This window comes from Salarias fasciatus, chromosome 13 (genome assembly GCF_902148845.1).
Source record: "Salarias fasciatus chromosome 13, fSalaFa1.1, whole genome shotgun sequence".
Classification (NCBI taxonomy): domain Eukaryota; kingdom Metazoa; phylum Chordata; class Actinopteri; order Blenniiformes; family Blenniidae; genus Salarias; species Salarias fasciatus.
Window position 1 is genome coordinate 19,141,390 of NC_043757.1, and position 17,925 is coordinate 19,159,314.

At 42.8% G+C, this 17,925-nt stretch overlaps 1 protein-coding gene across 1 annotated transcript; it reads left to right on the top strand.

Moving 5' to 3' along the window:
- Positions 1 to 755: 755 nt before the first annotated feature.
- znf503 (zinc finger protein 503) lies at positions 756 to 3,538 on the top strand. The gene is made up of 2 exons (XM_030107189.1): positions 756 to 1,382; positions 1,702 to 3,538. The coding sequence occupies exons 1-2, from the start codon at positions 1,128 to 1,130 to the stop codon at positions 3,130 to 3,132; spliced, it is 1,686 nt and encodes a 561-aa protein (XP_029963049.1). The 5' UTR covers positions 756 to 1,127; the 3' UTR covers positions 3,133 to 3,538.
- The last annotated feature ends 14,387 nt before the right edge of the window (positions 3,539 to 17,925 follow it).

Genomic DNA, 17,925 nt, shown 5'->3' on the forward strand with positions numbered 1-17,925 from the left:
GTGTCTCTTGTAGAATGTCTCTCTCGCCCATTTGTTCTTTCCTGCAGTCACGCTGGCATGTAATCAGCCACAATAGCTGACATAAATCAAGCGGCGGATTGACAGCGTCTGACAAATAACTGATTGATTGCGGTGGAGCAGAATTGACACTTGACGGAGGGGTGGAGATAGAAATAGAAGGGCGGTGTATATTATACTGAAAACATGTGACATTCACATCCCTCCATCACTACATTGGTCTATTCCTGTCAACGCTTGTCTGTTTAGGGAATTCGAGCTGAAGGGGTTGGTTTTATGTTTGCCAGTGGAAAATGGAAATCCATCGGTCGTGGACGTGCGTAAAGAGTGCGTCTCTTTCCTTGTACGGTTTATGAAAAACAGCTTAAGTATTTTAATGCAGCAGCTGAAAAGCACTGATAGACTCCCAGATTAACTTATACTGTGCTTTGGACAAGTATGAAAGTCATTCTAGTGTGTTAATTACCATAAAAAGGTTTTATAATTTCACAAATGCGTTTAAACAATATGTCCTGACTCTTAATACGTAACAGTTTATATCTGGAAGCCCAAGGAGTCTTTTCCTACATTGTGTTTTTATCCTCGATTCTGCGTCTTGTAGTTCTCCTCCCGGTGCGTTTATTAAAAAGCTGTCGGCGTTCACGGGAACCAATATATTGAACCCTGTCTCCTCCCCCGAGCTGTCAAAATAGAGGCGCTTACAAAGAGGAGAACGTCACATCCCCTTGACCCTCCAATCACCTCAGGGTCCCATTTGATTGGAAGGCGGCAAAGGCTTTAATCTCGGACTAATTCAGCTGCTTTTGAAGTGAAAATTTCTACCAGTTCGTACTTCGGGAGTACAGAGAGAGGACCTGCACACAGACGCACAGAAGGCGCAGCGCTCATGGTGCCAGACGCAGCCTCGGATCTGCGATAACCTCGCACGGTCTCCCTCCAGCTGCCGCGCCTCGCTCCTTTACAAGCAGGATTACCGATTATTGAAGTGTTTTGCCGTTCTTTTTTTTCTTTCTTTCTTTTCTTTCTTTCTTGAGAGCCGAGGTGCTTTTTGCGATTTTCTTAATGAATCTGACGAAAGCATCGCCATTCCATTTCCTGACAATTGGGACATGATCACATCGCCCTCGGCGTCTGCCCTGAAAAATAGTGATATTTGTGTAGCGTGGGAAAGCAGCAGTTCTCGGAATAGCAGCTCGGCGAGCATCAACAAGCCTTTTCTTCACTCCGCACCTCCGTCGGATCCACTACGGCAAGCAAACCGACTTCCCATCAAGGTTTTGAAAATGCTCACCGCACGGTCGGGACACATTTTGCACCCGGAGTATCTGCAGCCTTTGCCTTCCACCCCCGTTAGTCCTATAGAGGTAAGAAGAGTATTTTATTTATTTATTTATTTTACCTTGAATTTAATAGAGTTGGTGGTGTCTGTGTGACAGCGTCTGGTAAGCTGTGTGATATTGAAACCGTCGCGTTTAGAGCTCGTTGCGTATTTCTAGTAACAAGCCTCGTAATTTGCTCTTCATAACATGATCATGGATATTGTTTTCCTCGCAGAGGAGCCGTGCGTAAAATTTGAACCAGGGATTCTCCCGATTAGACCTCCGTGTCATGTTTGGATCAGACGAAGCTGCAGACGCGCACTTTATTCCCGTTTATTAACATTTATCCGATCTCTCTTCGCAGCTCGATGCCAAGAAAAGTCCGCTGGCTCTGCTGGCGCAGACCTGCTCTCAGATCGGCAAACCGGACCCGCCGCCCTCCTCCAAATTATCCTCCGTTACATCGAATGGATCTAGCGAGAAGGAATCTAAAGCCCCTTTGAAGCTGAGTGACATTGGCGTGGATGACAAATCCAGCTTCAAACCTTATTCTAAACCGTCAGATAAGAAGGACTCGTCTTCGGGCGTCTCGGGCGGAGAGAAGTCTGGTTTCCGAGTGCCGAGCGCCACCTGCCAGCCGTTCACGCCGCGGACAGGCAGCCCCAACTCCAGCACTTCAGCCTCCCCCATGCCATCGGACGGGAAATGTGGGGACAGGGATGAAAAGAAAGAGTCTGATTGTAATAAAAACGGCACTACGGACGGATCTGGCACCACGAGCCACAGCAGGATAAGCGTCAGTTGTGGTGGAATTAACGTGGAGGTGAACCAGCACCAGGAGACGACGCCTGGCACTAAGACCACCTCCTCCTCCTCGGAGTCCTCATCTGTAACTTCTGTATCCTCCGCATCCGTTCTCGGTTCAGGGCTTGTGGCGCCGGTTTCCCCCTACAAACCGGGACAGACAGTTTTCCCCTTGCCCCCCGCAGGGATGACCTACCCGGGCAGCCTGGCCGGGGCCTATGCCGGGTACCCCCAGCACTTCCTGCCCCACGGAGGGAGCTTGGTAAACGCACAGCTGGCCAGTTCGCTGGGCTGCAGCAAGGCTGGCTCCAGTCCCCTGGCCGGGGCTTCCCCGCCGTCCATCATGTCGGCCAGCCTGTGCAGAGACCCTTACTGCCTCAGTTACCATTGTGCCAGCCACTTAGCGGGCGCAGCCAGTGCGTCCTGCACGCACGACTCCGCGGCCGCGGCCGCCGCGAACGCCCTCAAGTCCAGCTACCCGCTCATGTACCCGACACACCCCATCCACGGCGTGCACTCCTCGGCGCCGTCGTTCAGCGGACACCCCCTTTACCCGTACGGCTTCATGCTCCCCAACGACCCCCTCCCTCACGTTTGTAACTGGGTGTCTGCGAACGGACCGTGCGACAAGCGCTTCTCCACCTCGGAGGAGCTGCTGAACCACCTGAGGACACACACCGCTTTTACCGGGGCGGAGAAGTTGATATCCGGCTACCCCGGCTCCTCGTCCCTGGCCAGCGCCGCCGCGGCGGCCATGGCCTGCCATATGCACATGCCACCGTCAGGAGCCCCCGGGAGTCCCGGGACTTTGGCTCTCAGGAGCCCGCACCACGCGTTAGGACTGAGCAGCCGCTACCACCCGTACTCCAAAAGCCCCCTGCCAACCCCCGGAGCCCCGGTGCCCGTCCCCGCAGCCACCGGGCCCTACTACTCCCCTTACGCACTGTACGGCCAGAGACTCACCACAGCATCTGCGCTCGGATACCAGTGAGGAAAAAGAAAAGACTTGGGGGGAAAACAAAAAAAAGTTTATAGTACTAAGAATGCAAATATAAAGACTTTTATATGAAGTGCGCTAAACTTATGGGCGGGATCCGTGGACTTCAACTGTATTTATTTATATGTCGGCTTCAAAGCAGGCGATAATAGCTGCAAATGGAAAATATTTGAGCAACTCAAAAAGTGCATTATGTTGAAACTGAACTCTATAGGTAAAGTGAAACACACACACACACACACACAGACACACACACACACATATGTTAGAGTACTAATTAAAGTAGGGGTCTTCATTTCGATGTTAATTTCAAATTGCTATGATTGTATTTGTTCTTATTTAATGTCTCATTGAGATGGAAATAATTTACATGCATGTTTGTTTCTTAAAATTTCAAAAATTGTCCACATTTTAAATTGCCGTTATTTTTCAGGTGTACACCATGGAAAGAGAATTGGTATTTTTTTGTATGTATTCTGGAAAAAAAAATAAGAAACAACTCTGTTCCATATCCCCGTGTGCCTCATTTTCTGAAGTTTCCACATCATTTACTCTTCACAGATCGACTTCATTGGTTTCTTATAATATTGCATTCGAGAAAAAAATAATTTGATAGTTTCCGCTGACACAGGCCTAGAGATTTCTCAAGCTGTCAAACCATGTTAATATAAGCACCTTTTCATAATTAGATTTAATTTTTCTTTCTTTCTCTTCCTTTCTTTCGCCAGAAACTTTAAACTTAAGAAGAAATACTTATATGAAATTCTTAAAAACTTAAATGAAAGTGAAAATCACTTGTATAACTGTGTGTGTGTGTGTGTGTGTGTGTGTGTGTGTGTGTGTGTGTGTGTGTGTGTGCGTGTGTGTGTGTACGCGGTATTAGACGATCTTTCTAAATTCAAATATGCGTTTATTTGTGAGGAACTTCCCCCAACACGTTGTTTTGAATGTTTAATATTTTTAATTTATCTCCATAATAAGTGTGACAGAGGCCAGAAAAAATCATAAATCATGTTGTTTTTCACTGTTTTTTTTTTCTCCAGATGGTTCATTGAAGAAGTAAAAAGAAAAAAAAAATCTTTTGGAAAATGTAAATCTGTGAGGTTAGGTGAAAACAGGCTCTGAGCTGGTTGTATAGTTGAAAAACGCTGAGCTGCTCCATCGGGGCGAAAATTCAACCTGGAAAAACCATCAAAGTTTTAATTTTTCTTAATTTTTGCAGTTTTTGTTTAAATACTGGATAATCTATTACGACTGTGTTCTTTAATTTCAGTTGGATAATCCCTCTGACATGTGATTTTTTTTGTGCACAGTGCATCATTTATTATTAAAACGAAAGTCTGACTTGTGTAAAACCGAATTTCCATGCAGATAAAGACTCTCATGCGCTCAATAAAAAACATTTAATATCAATTCTACATAGACTGATCAAAGACAAACACAAATGACAGTGCGCTGATTTTAATTGGATTATGTGGAATTTTTCAGATTATTTGGATTTTATTGTCTTTGTCCTAACTTGGAGAATTAAAATCGGAGTTGCTTTGGAGAGAATTCACACTTTACAGCTTGGTGGCTGAAAAGAAGGGAAACTGGGGGCTTTACATTTTGCTCTGGTAACGTCGGCTGGACTTTTCACTGCGCTGTTGACCCACGTGCGTCACAATTATCTGGATTATTATGCAGGATGCCTCCTCTGCCGTGCCGTCCCTCGTCTATCTCGCAGCGGTTAGTCAGACTGAAAAACTCCTCTCGCAGTGTGTATAAGGCCCACACGCGTCCTAAACTGATGTAATGACGGTGAAAGGGAGCAATTTCCATTTTTACCCACATCATGGTGGCTGTGCTCGGAGGTCCCCGGTGGAAGGCAATTTATCATGTGCCCCTCCCCCTGGCCCTGTCACTGCAGGAACAGGCAGGCACATGTGTGCATGAATTACCCAGCCTCCCCACCTCCCTCCCTCCCTCCCTCCCCTCCCCTCCTCTCTCACTGTGGAGATTTGACACAGAGGAGAGGGAACATGGGGGATTAGAGTATGCAAGAGTATTAAAGTACGTGCTTGTATTCACTTTGTCCATCAAGACCCAAAAGTGCTCTGGTGCTCTGCAGAATAATAACCTCCATGAAATCAGAGCATAATAGCAAATTGAAACCATTCTTTACTGGGATCTCTTACCAACTTCAGATAGTTTTACTAGTTTAACTGGATCTTTTTTCAAAGTTAACCCTTTGTTTTTCTTGTTTCTTCCAGCTGCAAGTTGGTGACAGTCATATAACACGTGATTAAACAGCTGTGTTGGTGGAATATTTTGATATTGCTCTGGCAAAGTCAGGTCACCTCGTTGATACTGTTACTTTAAATATCAGGCAAGCAAAGTGAGTGAGCACAGCAGTGTATCAACACTTCAGTCAATCATATTTAGGAATTTCAGTTGCAAATATTACAGTATATATAAAACAACTGTGGTTAGTCACATGAGGTTAATATTTTACAGACTTACAGTGAAACATCTAAAGCTATAACATGATTAAATGTGTTATTCTGGGCAGTATAATGCTTTTCAGCATGTTTTATCATGTGTTAATGTCCCATAAGGGTGTTTAACTCTCTTTTTTTATTTCAAAGGACTGAAATACCTTTTGAAAAACCTGATGTGTTTCATATTTCAGTGAATGCTCCCAAGGATTAAAAATTTGGTTAATGTTTAGTTTTTAAAAGAAAATGATCAATATTCTTAATTAAATTTGACCTCAGCAATATTCAGAATCTGAATCGATGTATGTGGAAATGAAGTTGCAAGCTGTGCCTTACAAAAAGAGAAAACTCCCAGTTACAAATACACATAAAATCACTCGGATGAATCTTTTATTTCTCTCTATCTTGCAACTGTGCGGTTATTTATCCAGCAAACGACAAGCACATCAGTGTTTTAATCACAGTGTAATTGGAGGGAAAATATCTGAAACTAAATCAATTAAAAACACACATTTCTATAAAAGAAAAAAAAAAATATATATACAGAGCTTCCTCAGATTTCCGTTAATAGCCCAGAGCAGCCATTTTAGATTCTTGGGACATGCTTGCATCCTCAGAGACAAGAGAAAAAGAGAGCGAGCGCCACTGCAGGAAACCTGGCAGGACATCTGGCAACAGGGGGAGCCCAGGACGTGACTCACACACCTAACCCCGTATTCAACCCTGCTGAATTACCAGCACTAAAGCTGTCATTAGTGGGTGTGTGGCACAATATAAAGACATACCGCTGTCTGCAGTGGCAAGTCTATAGTTTGGGTAACAGCTGTGTCAATAAGGAGAAGCTGCTATAATGTTCAACCCCATGCCAGACATAAGTCAAAAAGTGATTATTATCTTTTATGTATATGTGGTCATTTTTATCAGGCTGTGATTATAATATAAAAGTGCTCAGCGGCGGGGGAGGAAAACAGTCGAATCAATAACCACTTTGTTTGCTCTCTATACTTTATAGGCACTTGATATTGTGTTTTACAAGTATAAATTGCTACTTTTCAATTGGGTTTTGATTATACATCTGCCTCTCATACGCCACACAAACTGGCCTTTGTTGCCGTCATGTGTCTCTGTACATTATGTACGTTTATCTCGTGCACATCTTAGCACTCAAGTTGTTGTAAAAAAGGTTTCATCCTAGCAGGAACGCTCAGCTGTCATTATCTCAGTGTGTGATTTATGGGGACGCGGGCTGCCGAGGTGTCCACAAGCTTTGTGATTGTAGTAATGAAGCCGTAAAGTGAGCAGCGTGAAACAAAGCAGAGGCTTAGCGGTCGTAAACAGATCCACTGCTTCAGGCAAATCCATACTAAACCTGCCTATTATCCGGGAGATTAAAAAAAAATCAACATTGTCGTTGGTCACGTGTCATATCCATCAGCACTAAAGCGCCCCTTCCTGACAGATTGATCCTAGAACGCAGTCCCCAACTGAGCGCCGTAATAGAGGTAATTTGGTTCTCAAAATCTGTGCCAAGGCAGACAGGAATCCCTCCCAGCTCTTCTACATGTGGTTACCCCTCTCATTGATTTACAAATGTAAAGTGCTCATCCAGGTGATGTGAGAGAAGTGGCAGTGTTGATCTATCCGTGCCACTCAGATCTCGTACCGGTGGGACACTTTCTTGTGCTTAGACAGCCTAATTGAGGTCATTTCTGTCCGCTTTGGGCTCTACAGAGCACAGGGGTGTTTTAGTGTTCAGATAATTTGCCCATTTTCTGATTCTGACAAAGAATATTTTATGGAAATGCACCCTTATCCCAGGCACCTTAATGGAGTATGTTGGTGTAGTGTGCGAGCTGATGAGGTTGTTGTCTGTCTCTGATAAATGTAAAAAGCAGAGAAAATGTCAAGGATGGGCTTGGCTCCAAAGGGCTTTTTGCCTTTACATGAAATCAGCAGTGTCTAAGCGCTGCATCTTCAGGGCGGCCCGGCACACAATCACAAGGTTATTGTAATTGTTTGAAGCTGTGTGGACACAGAAGAAGACAGCCATGCAGCATACTATCAAAGATAGTCTCCATCTCAATTTGAGGTAAAGGCATTTCAATCTTAATTTTTTTTTCTTGTTTTTTTTGTTGACAGGTCGAGGCTTCAGTCTACCGCAAAATTGCTGTCCGTCGCTGTTCTCTCCCATCTGTGAGGGAATGCTGATGGTCTTAAATGACAGTGAGCACATGAAGTCATTTCCAGGGGCGTGGACCTCCAGTTACCGTGACTCACAGGCTGACTGGCTGCATACAGCCCGGCCTCATGGTGGATAAAGATATAATGATTAGTCAATGACCTTCCCTTTGATGCCTCTTCCAGGGAAATGTCCACAGCTCAGCTACAATAAACAACGTTCATTTTGTACTCATGATGCGTTGATACGTAAATAAAGTTACTCCAAATATGTTAACCACATGATATACTATAAAGCCCAAAGCGCTTTACACTGCATTATCACATTCACCCATTCACACACACATTCACACACCAGTGGAGGCGTCTGTCATGCAAGGTGCTCAATTCATCCACTGGGGGCAATTCAGGGTTCAGTGTCTTGCCCAAGGACACTTCAACATGCAGACAGGGAGAGACGGGAATCGAACAACCTCCCAATTGTGAGACGGCTGCTAATTTACCATATTATCAAAATATGATAAATAACATGTGTATCAACTGAGACACAATAAACCATGTATATACAGACAACACCAGCTGAGTGAGATGGAAGAGGACAGACTTTGGCACCACTCCATTTGCAGAGGAAATATGTTTCTTTTCAGCAAATAATTCAGGCACAAAGTAACCTTTGATGAAATACGAACATGTGTGGCTAGCTTGAGGACCAAATAAACCAAGCTTTGCTGGTTGATCAAAAAAAAAAAAAAAAAAAAAGAAGAAGAAGAAGAAGAAGAGAAGCTAAGATGTACTTCAGGGATAGTAGAAGCATAGAAGTAGCCTCAGTAACTCACAGTTCTGGCATCCACAATACGTACTGGCTTTGAGGAAGAGTCTGACTGTTTGGCTTTATGACTTTTTCTTCAGTGGTAAATCTTACTTCTTAGGTGTCGCCATTGCTTGATCCTCCTACACATAAAAACTAATGGCTGGATGCAACAAGCTCAAGCACATCCTCAGAGGGATTTTCAAAGAAACTAACAAACTGGAGTGGGCGTACATTGAGTTAGATGAAGGAAAGTGGATACAACCAGAAGTTACATTACAAAACTTTATCACATTTCTGGCCGAGTTGTCCGCAGAGGTTTGCAGATCAGAAGGCCAAGTCTTCCAGCGATGTCGCCATGAAGCAAAGTGGGGCATCGCACTTCAACACGAGACACGGATATGCTGTATAATAATAAACTAAGACCCAAACCAAGCAGGCCGTTGGATTTAGCTCATATCAGTATACTGAACCCACTTTACTTTCCATTTGTACCTCCTTTAGATACATACAACCACGTGATAAAAATGAAGACATCAACGATATTAACATATTCATTTGAATGAGTTCTTTGTTGACAGATGACCACAGCAAACCGAAATTGGAAACACGCACTAACATGGTTATTTGTTGCCTCCGTTGCACCGCTGAGCAGAATTTGCCATCTCAGCAGCTCTTCTCATATAGAATCGGTCACAAACCTGTGAAGAAACACATGCAAGGAGGAATAGCTCTTTGCATAATGGCGAAACTCCATAGGACCATTATCCAGTCTGAGGAACAGAAAAAGCCCAGGGCTTACCGTGTGAAGTTTAAAGAATGGTAAAGCGTGCACTTCACAGTGATATCCTCCAGAGTTTCCTCGGTTGGAGCCAAGTGTGGAAAAACAGTAATATATAACACTTATGTGATTTATGAGAGCTATATTTATCACGTTGATATAAACTATTCAACTATTACCAGCTCCCACATTACGCCAGCAATTCATTCATGTCAGTAGAGCAAACAATGCCCACCCCTCCTCGACGACACCAAACCAATCCACTTCTCCTCGCCTGTGCCCATATGACTTCCAATAGAGACTTCTCCAAGGAAATAAGAGGAAAGGGGGACATTTCTCAACTCATCCACATGCGGTAAGTGATGATGCTGCGATGTATCACACATTGATCTGAGGCATTTGGGGGAGCGGAGCGTATTAAGAAGGGAGCGCAGCAGACTAATGGGCCTGACTGGGAGACAAATTGGGCCAGACATACAGCAACACAGCCTCAGGAAATATGGGGGCTCGCATCACTTTTATTGCTTTAATGCATTTTAGTGTTAACTGTGAAATTGAACCTCAAATTACCTGCAATCCATTTGTTTTTTTTTTTCTTCCCTTTTTTGTTTGTTGTCTTCTACCTTGCAGAAGGTGTAGTGAAAGCGGTGCAGGTCACTGTGTGTTGAACAAACAAGTTTCATTGCTTTCCTTTAGCTCTTTATCAAAAAGTGTATATGCTATAATCTCGTAAAAAGGTCAAAAGAAAGTTAAGAAAGAACTTTTCTTTTGCTTCTAGATTGCATTTTTATTTCAATAACCTTACTAAATGTTATTGAGGAAAAAACAAAACTAATAGAACAATTATGGTGCCACTATTTTTGAGTGATTATATCAGCAAAGATTTCCTTTTGAACTTTTAATCATGTTAGGATGTTACCTGAAATTGTCCTTCAAAATATTCTACTTTAAAATGTCCCAGTAAAAAGGGTGGACACTGACATCACAGCGTCACACATGGAAAGCAAGTCGGATATCTGGATCCATTCAAAGGTGCCACGTTCAGTGACTGACTTAAAAAAAGAAAAACTTCAGTTCATTTTGTTTGGATAGTCAAGTTGACATTGAGAATGTTAGAGAAGCCTAAAGGGTGAGAAGCAGTGGGCACAGTAATATTACGCGGGTGGACGTCACAAAAAAACAAAGGGTCAGTATCTGTCTATTTTTTCCAGATACTCAATTATTAAAGATTAAAAAAACTCAAGTCCCCTCTTCGTACATCTTTTGAACACGTGCAACATCTAAACGAATGTACAACATATAAACAATCTGAAAGAATAGAAATCATTAGTGACGTCCAGACACAAGACAGGTTGCACACAGATAAAAGCAATTCAGAAAGCCGTGATACGCAGAGGAATCAGTCCATTCACAGGGAAAACATGCAAACTCCACAGAGAAAGGAGTGAACATGACAAGTGGCTTTGTGCTGTGACGCTCATAGTGATTCAGTAATGTTTCCCTGCAATAGGGAAATGGTTGGTTTTAAAATAACAGGTTTATTAGTACTAAATAATTAATTATTTAAGATTTGAACATTTTATTACACTTCAAAAGTAGCCACTAATTATTCACTATGTTGCTGTAATGTGCAACTTTTCATGTCAGGTTTTATTCACTTCATCAAAATTAACACATGGCTGAAGATGATCCAAGATGACGATGGGCAATTTCAGGGTGTGAACTGCACAGGCTGCAGGGAAACCAAATTGAGACAGTGGCATACTCAAACTAGAATTTAGCACTCAGAGAGCGCAGACCTCCGCCACAGGTCAAATCAGTCACCAAGCTGCACCGCATGCCGCACGCCCCCTGTCTGCGGGCCTGCCCAACTATGTGAAAGACTGCCCTATCGCTCAACGATAAAGAATCCTTTAAAAAATTCCTGGATCCAGACCAAAATTTAATGGATTCTAAGTTAGCCCAAGACCCACCTTTCCACAAAGCTTCATTGCAATCCGTCCATTACTTTTTCCGGAATCTTGCTAACAAATCAACCAACCAACCAACAAACCGAAGTGATTCCATAACCTCCTGGCGGAGGTAATTACACTGCACTGCAATTTAAAAGTCATATATTAACCTCAAAAACATGCTATTGTTTATACCTGTGGAAAAAAAACACGAAAACGCATAAATTCCATGCAGATAAGCTGGTGAGCTTGACCTTAAACTAGGGACGTTCTCTCTGTAAGTAGGAGAGAGACACTTATGGGGTCCTGCCCAGTAAATTGCATTTACAACAACTTTAGCTGAAGTAAGATCCTTGTAAAAAAAACAAAAAAAACAAAAAAAAAAAAACATTTTTGTTAGTTAAGTGCTTGCATTTAACAATTTTAACATCATAGAAGGATGTCAAAATAACAGCATTTACATAGCAAATATGAATGTCTATGATGATTGACATCCCTGTTGCTCTTTGTTATTACTTGACATTATCTGATTCTTAAAGAGACAGAGGAAGTGTGACAATCATGAGCCGTGCTGCGTCCCCGATATCCTGTCAGCGTCTGAGTGCGTGCTTGGAAGTCGCTCAACACGCGGGAGCCTGCAGACTGTTTCTGATGTGAAAGTCTGTAATAGTTAATTTCCTTTCAGGTGCATGCTGGGAAATGCAAGTTATCAACCATTTGAATATTATGAGAGAAGGGGGGGGCACATAAGTTACACATACGCACACACACATGGAGTCAATCAAAAAACAAACAGATGAAATCTACTGAAAATTTGAGGATGGAAAAACTGTCATGAGGATGATTCCCACCACAAAGAACGCGGGAAAGACAAGTGAAGGGATCTTTTGAAACCTTAGGTAAATAAGAGGAATCAGGCGTTGAACATCCAGGTAATAACTGATGTTATGACTTGGCATTTGCTCTGACATGCATTTGAGACAGGAACATTAAAAGATATCCACCATTTGACAGGTATCACAGTTCCCCCAGGCAAGAAGGATTCTCATTTTGATGAGTGTGTCAGTCACAGTGAAGCCTGTCGACAAGCCAGATCTCAAGCACTGACGTTCAGGAATAACTCGCCTCAAAAATTACAAATGGAATATTTGAACAGCTGTGTGAAGGCAAACTGATTATGTCTAAACTGCAAAATGTTTAACACTGGAAGCAGCATTTGTGAAAATCCAAATTTTCGGTAAGGCTTTTTCTCACGTGAGCGAATCAGTACTCCGTCCTTCATAAGTAGATGGAACATAGTTTTCCATTTATGATACACTGGAGAGCCTTTCTGTTTGCTTCAAATAATGATGCGGTAAAGCGATGATTTGAAGCGTAGCGTAAAGCCACGGCTTCCGGAGTACACAAGCTCGATACTCAGCAGAGGGCAATTGTACAAATCCCCAAAATGGATCATTCATAATCAACTTCAATGAATTAGTTGTGACTGAAGCTGACAGGGCTGCGGAGAGATGGTGGACGACATGGGGTTTTAAATGCCATGCTCAGCGCCGAGTGTGAATAGTCGCTCTGTATGCATTTTTCACTCTTGCATGTGCCATGTTCAGTATATGACACTCACACTGATTTACTGCCCTCTCCCAGCTAAATAATTTACAGGGATATGGTGCTCTGTGCTTTTAATGGTTGTTGTATAGACCTGCTTGCCTTTAAAATGCTCCGACTGCAGGCAGCCATATGCTTGGATGGATGGGAGACCTCTCAGCGCTGATTAATAAGCCGCTCGGTACTTCACTCCGAACAGGGTGTCAGGAAACGCTGCATAACCAGGAGCAGCCGAGGTGCAGCTGGATGTGCTGTGTGCTTTGTATGCATTTGTGAATAGGCCTCAGTCCCGAGCTCCATAAGGTAAAACACACGCAGGATCGGATGGAGTGCACATAAAAAATAGATCTGTCCTGCATTTTGATGTATGATTTACCCTCTGTTTTACAATGGGAACCCTATTATAAAATATGAATGGGGTTGTGTATTTTTTTTTTTTTGAGGGAGGGGAATGTTTGCCCATCTAAACGCCAGTTCAAAGAAGCCCGGTGTTGTTTTTTTTTGTCGACAATCACTGTGCAAACAAAAGCAGGAGGCATTATTTATCACGGCGTCATTTAAACTCCATATCATGGATGTCGCCAGTCGAAAGGTAGGGCTCTTTTTAAAAAATCATTCTCTTTCAATGTTTAAACACCCGCGGCCGAGCGTGTTCTTTGAGACGATGATACTCCGTATGCGAGCTATTAATCAACCACATGTTTACTTTGGAGAACTGGTTGAATATGCTTCATGACAGCAGTCCAGCCATCCCTTCTTTTGGTGAGTGTTTGTTCAGCTAATGGCATTAAATTGATTTATTATTTCCCTTTCAGTTTGTTTAAGAGGAAGTTATATAGAGTTTGCGGGGGTTCTGCTGGACGTTAATCATCTGCAGCTTTAAATTATGAGCAATCAATTCATGTAACATGTGTCAGATTGGCAGATGGAGCATGCACACTGTGAATGCTTCAGGTAAATACAAATCAACTCTGACCCTCGGCTGATGCGAAGCACAGGGATCAATCTTTATCCCTAATGTGTGTGTGCGCGCGTGTGTGTGTGTCTCCGAAATTCGGTGACATGAAAACGTTTGAGAAGCAATGCTTTAGACAGTCCAAAACTGCAGGGAGGCAGCCAGCATTTTCCAGTTCAGAGCTCAACGCAGCCCAGCATGGTTTCGACAGGTTGAGTGCCTGCATGCTTTCACTCCGGAGCGAACGAACAATATCCCCTTGTTCCTGGCAAAAAGAAAGAGAATCAACGTGACAGCTGTGAGCAAATATGAAGATGATGGGGAAGTGTGAGATGTGAAATGCAAAATGTTTTCTTTTTTTTTTCTCCTCTCTCTCATTTTGAAAAAAAAAAATAAAAAATATCCAGTGAACTTCAAAGCTGTAATTGCTAATTTGATCCGTGAGCGTCTCATGGTAAAGTGTGCGTCTGTCTGTCGGTTAGGAGTTTTAAAATGATCACATGTGTCACGCGTCCCACTGACTTCACCGTCGGCTTCTCCTCCGCTCCGAAGACAACCAGAAAACTGCTTTAAATTAATAACAAATTTGCATTTCAACCCTCAATCATCCATTTGATCATACACAAATCTCTTCTTCCTGCACCTTAATGAGGAGAAAGCTTTTTTTCTTTCTGTATCGCTATTTTCAACAAAAGACAATCGTGTATGTAAAAAAAATAAAGAAACCTGTGATGACAGGTTTTTATTAAATCTCACGCACACCACATGGCAATAGAGATGCAACTTTCTGGCAACGCTTCTCATATTGTTTTGCAGTTCTGCGTCGCAAATTATCTCTGCACACATTTTAATGTCATACACACACGCATGCGATTCTGGTTGTCAAGTTCTAACAGGCGACCGATAGTGAAACACTGTTGCTGGTTCTGTCTTTCATTACGATCTGCTGGTTCTTTTCAGCAGCTCTTTGACGCCGTTTGGCTCAAGCGGACATCGAAAACCAAATGAACGCCTCTCCTCACATCATGGACTCAACACATCGTTGTCTTCTGTACTTTCGAACGTGCCTGTTTAATTCTTCATCCATCTCATCTGTTTGGCTCAACGTGCTTGTTGAAAACTGACTGAGGCCTGGTTTCCACCACAGATTTAATTTCCACACACACTGCGCGCCGCGGACTCTCCGCTCCTCTGGTAGATGCGTCTCTTTAGAGAGAAGCTTGGCGCCTGGCCACAAAAAGTCTATCGACTGAGCATCACATGTTTAGCGGTGCTTCCTACGGCTATATTTATGTACTCCGACTGTATCCCCTTTCATTGAAACCTAACCAGTGGGTGATTTGTCTCCATAAGAGAGGGCCATTTACAAGCAGCCATGCTGGGGTGGGACCCCGACCAGAGGACTTGTTAATGACACATATCCACTTCTCAACAGATGCTGTCCAGAACAAACCAACATATACTGAAAGAGACGTCAAAACCACTTTCCTATGAACGCCCGGACACTTTGAAGGAGTTTTAACACGCCTTATGTGCTTTAGTTTAGCTCTTTTAGCTGGCGCCAGCATAATGTAGACTAAAAAGTAGCTTAGAAAACACAAAAACTTGCTCAATTTTTTTTTCCTGCTTCCAACTCATCAGTTTTTACGACGCACCATGAAAAAGAAATAATCAGTGCTGCTCATCTCACCTGCCAATGCTCATAATGTCACGGCTGATCGGCGTGCGGTAATTAAACAGATAAGCAGACAAATACAGACACTGTTTTGAGTTTAATCACAGGCCTGGATTAACTTGTCCCAAATTAACCACACTTTAGTGGCTCAAAATAAAATAACCTACAAAACGGCACACAGCAGCCTTTTGACATGTCATTAATCAGCCTATTGGCCGGCCTCACTGCTTTGTCCTTGAGTTTTACTTTTCCTCGCCATTACGATAACATTCTAAGTGCAGCGAGTCTCACTTCATGCATGAGCCAAACACAACTGGATGTTAAAGACATCAGCCCAAGTGAACCAACTTCGCTGTTTACATACAGTATATTCTTGTTAGCTGCGAGAGGAACAGCGTCATGCACTATTTAAGCTGTCAGCTGGATGTATTCCACATGTCCATATTTCCTTGTTTATAACCGGCTTCATGTTTCACAGCTCCCTCTCTATCTCACAGTTGGATATTTATATCTTACAGCCTTCTTTCTAATTAATGAGCCTCTATCTCATTAAATATGATACTGTATATTTCTTAGATTTATGTCATTGTTTGTGTAGCTCATGATGACACCTCTCCTTGATGCCGCCTGACTTGAGTTGAAAATGCGTTTTCATCAACAGAGACATAGCAAATAAGGTTTCCTGAAATATGTGTCACAGTGAAATAAATTACCTGACAGACGTGAATACTGTCAGTGATTTTTTTCCCCCTACTATTTTGTACTCTACAGATACAATATCAGGTTGTTTCATCAATGATTGGCGTTTTGTAGACAGATTCAGCTTTGTTCTGTTCTAAAAGTCTTTCTTACTCTTTTAGCCGGTGACGAATATATAAAAATTAATCAAAACTGTCACCTTCAGCCCTAGAAGATAAGTTTCTGACCCATTAAGAGCCGGCACTCCATTTTCTCACATGCGTGGCCCGCACGCTGTAAATTGGAAGCTTTTTAGTTTCACAGAGGGCATTGAGAGCAACATCAGATAGACACTATACATGCCACTCCTCACCGCTTGGATCAATTTGGAAAGTCTCTCTCTCTCTCTCTCTCTCTCTCTCTCTCTCTCTCTCTCTTGATGTAATTGCTCTCCATTCATAAAAAAAAAAAAAATGATTGATGGAAAATCAGATCTCTGGTTATAGGCCCTGATGACAGCGAAAGAAAAATGCAGAATTTACTGTCTGCTTTTACAGCCGGATTTCAGGAATAATTGTTGCGGGAGACATGACGGTGAGTTAGCAGTTATAAACCTGTCCTCCATATAAATTACCTAATCAGGAGATCCCAGTGGTTATATAAATTGAGCCACTCATTCGTCTTCAATGGTCTGTGTGTGCATATAAAACCACAACGACCATCATATACTTCACAGGAAAGGGGCAGCCGTTGCTGTTTACAGAGTTGGGGCGGGGGGGGGGGGGGGGGGGGGGGGGGGGGGGGGGATGGATGACTTTTTGCATGCTCAATCAACTGTGAAATGTCCATTTAATCATCCCCAGAAACCCCCCTGGTTTATTTGTGCTGCAGCACCGATTTACATTTCCAAACATCCCTCATATTAATCATTACTTCATCACACCCTCCAACTGACAAGAAGCATAAACCACCTCAGTGTACGGCCCTGTCGACTAATGTGTGTATGTTTCTGTCTAGGAACACGTGTGTATGCATATTTGTGTATAGGCTATACTTTGAATGTGTGTGTGTGTGTGTGTGTGTGTGTGTGTGTGTGTGTGTGTGTGTGTGTGTGTGTGTGTGTGTGTGTGTGTGTGTGTGTGTGTGGGTTTGCTGAAGAGGAAAAACCTGCCCTTTGATTCACTCACCACTCACTGTGTCCAGCAGGAATATTGAGTTTTGGTGGCTGGATGAAGGTTTTTTTTTCTTTTCCCCCCCTCTTTTTTTTTTTTTTATTTTTTTTGTCCACCAATATTTTTGAAATACAACTTCTCAGGCTGGTGGGAAGCCAAGTGGGAGTCGCACGCATAGACTTTTTCTTCGTGAGAATGACTCATGTTGTTTTCGGGAATCAAAGGAAACACGTGATGTAAAAATGTCACACACTATCATTTTTTAAAGAGGTGCAGTGGGTTATAAAACAGCAAGCAGTCAGTCTTAATTTGAGTGACTTTCTGAAGTGAAATTTGACTTTGTTGCAAAAAGAAAAACTGCATCTTGGTTCGTCCTCAACATTCCGCAGCTTGAGCGATTTACACAAAGCAGACTGTACTGCTGCACGAGCGCCTTGGCACCTCTCTACCTGCCACCTTAATGAAATTCAGGATGTTTCACGATCAACAATGAATCCTTCATAAAG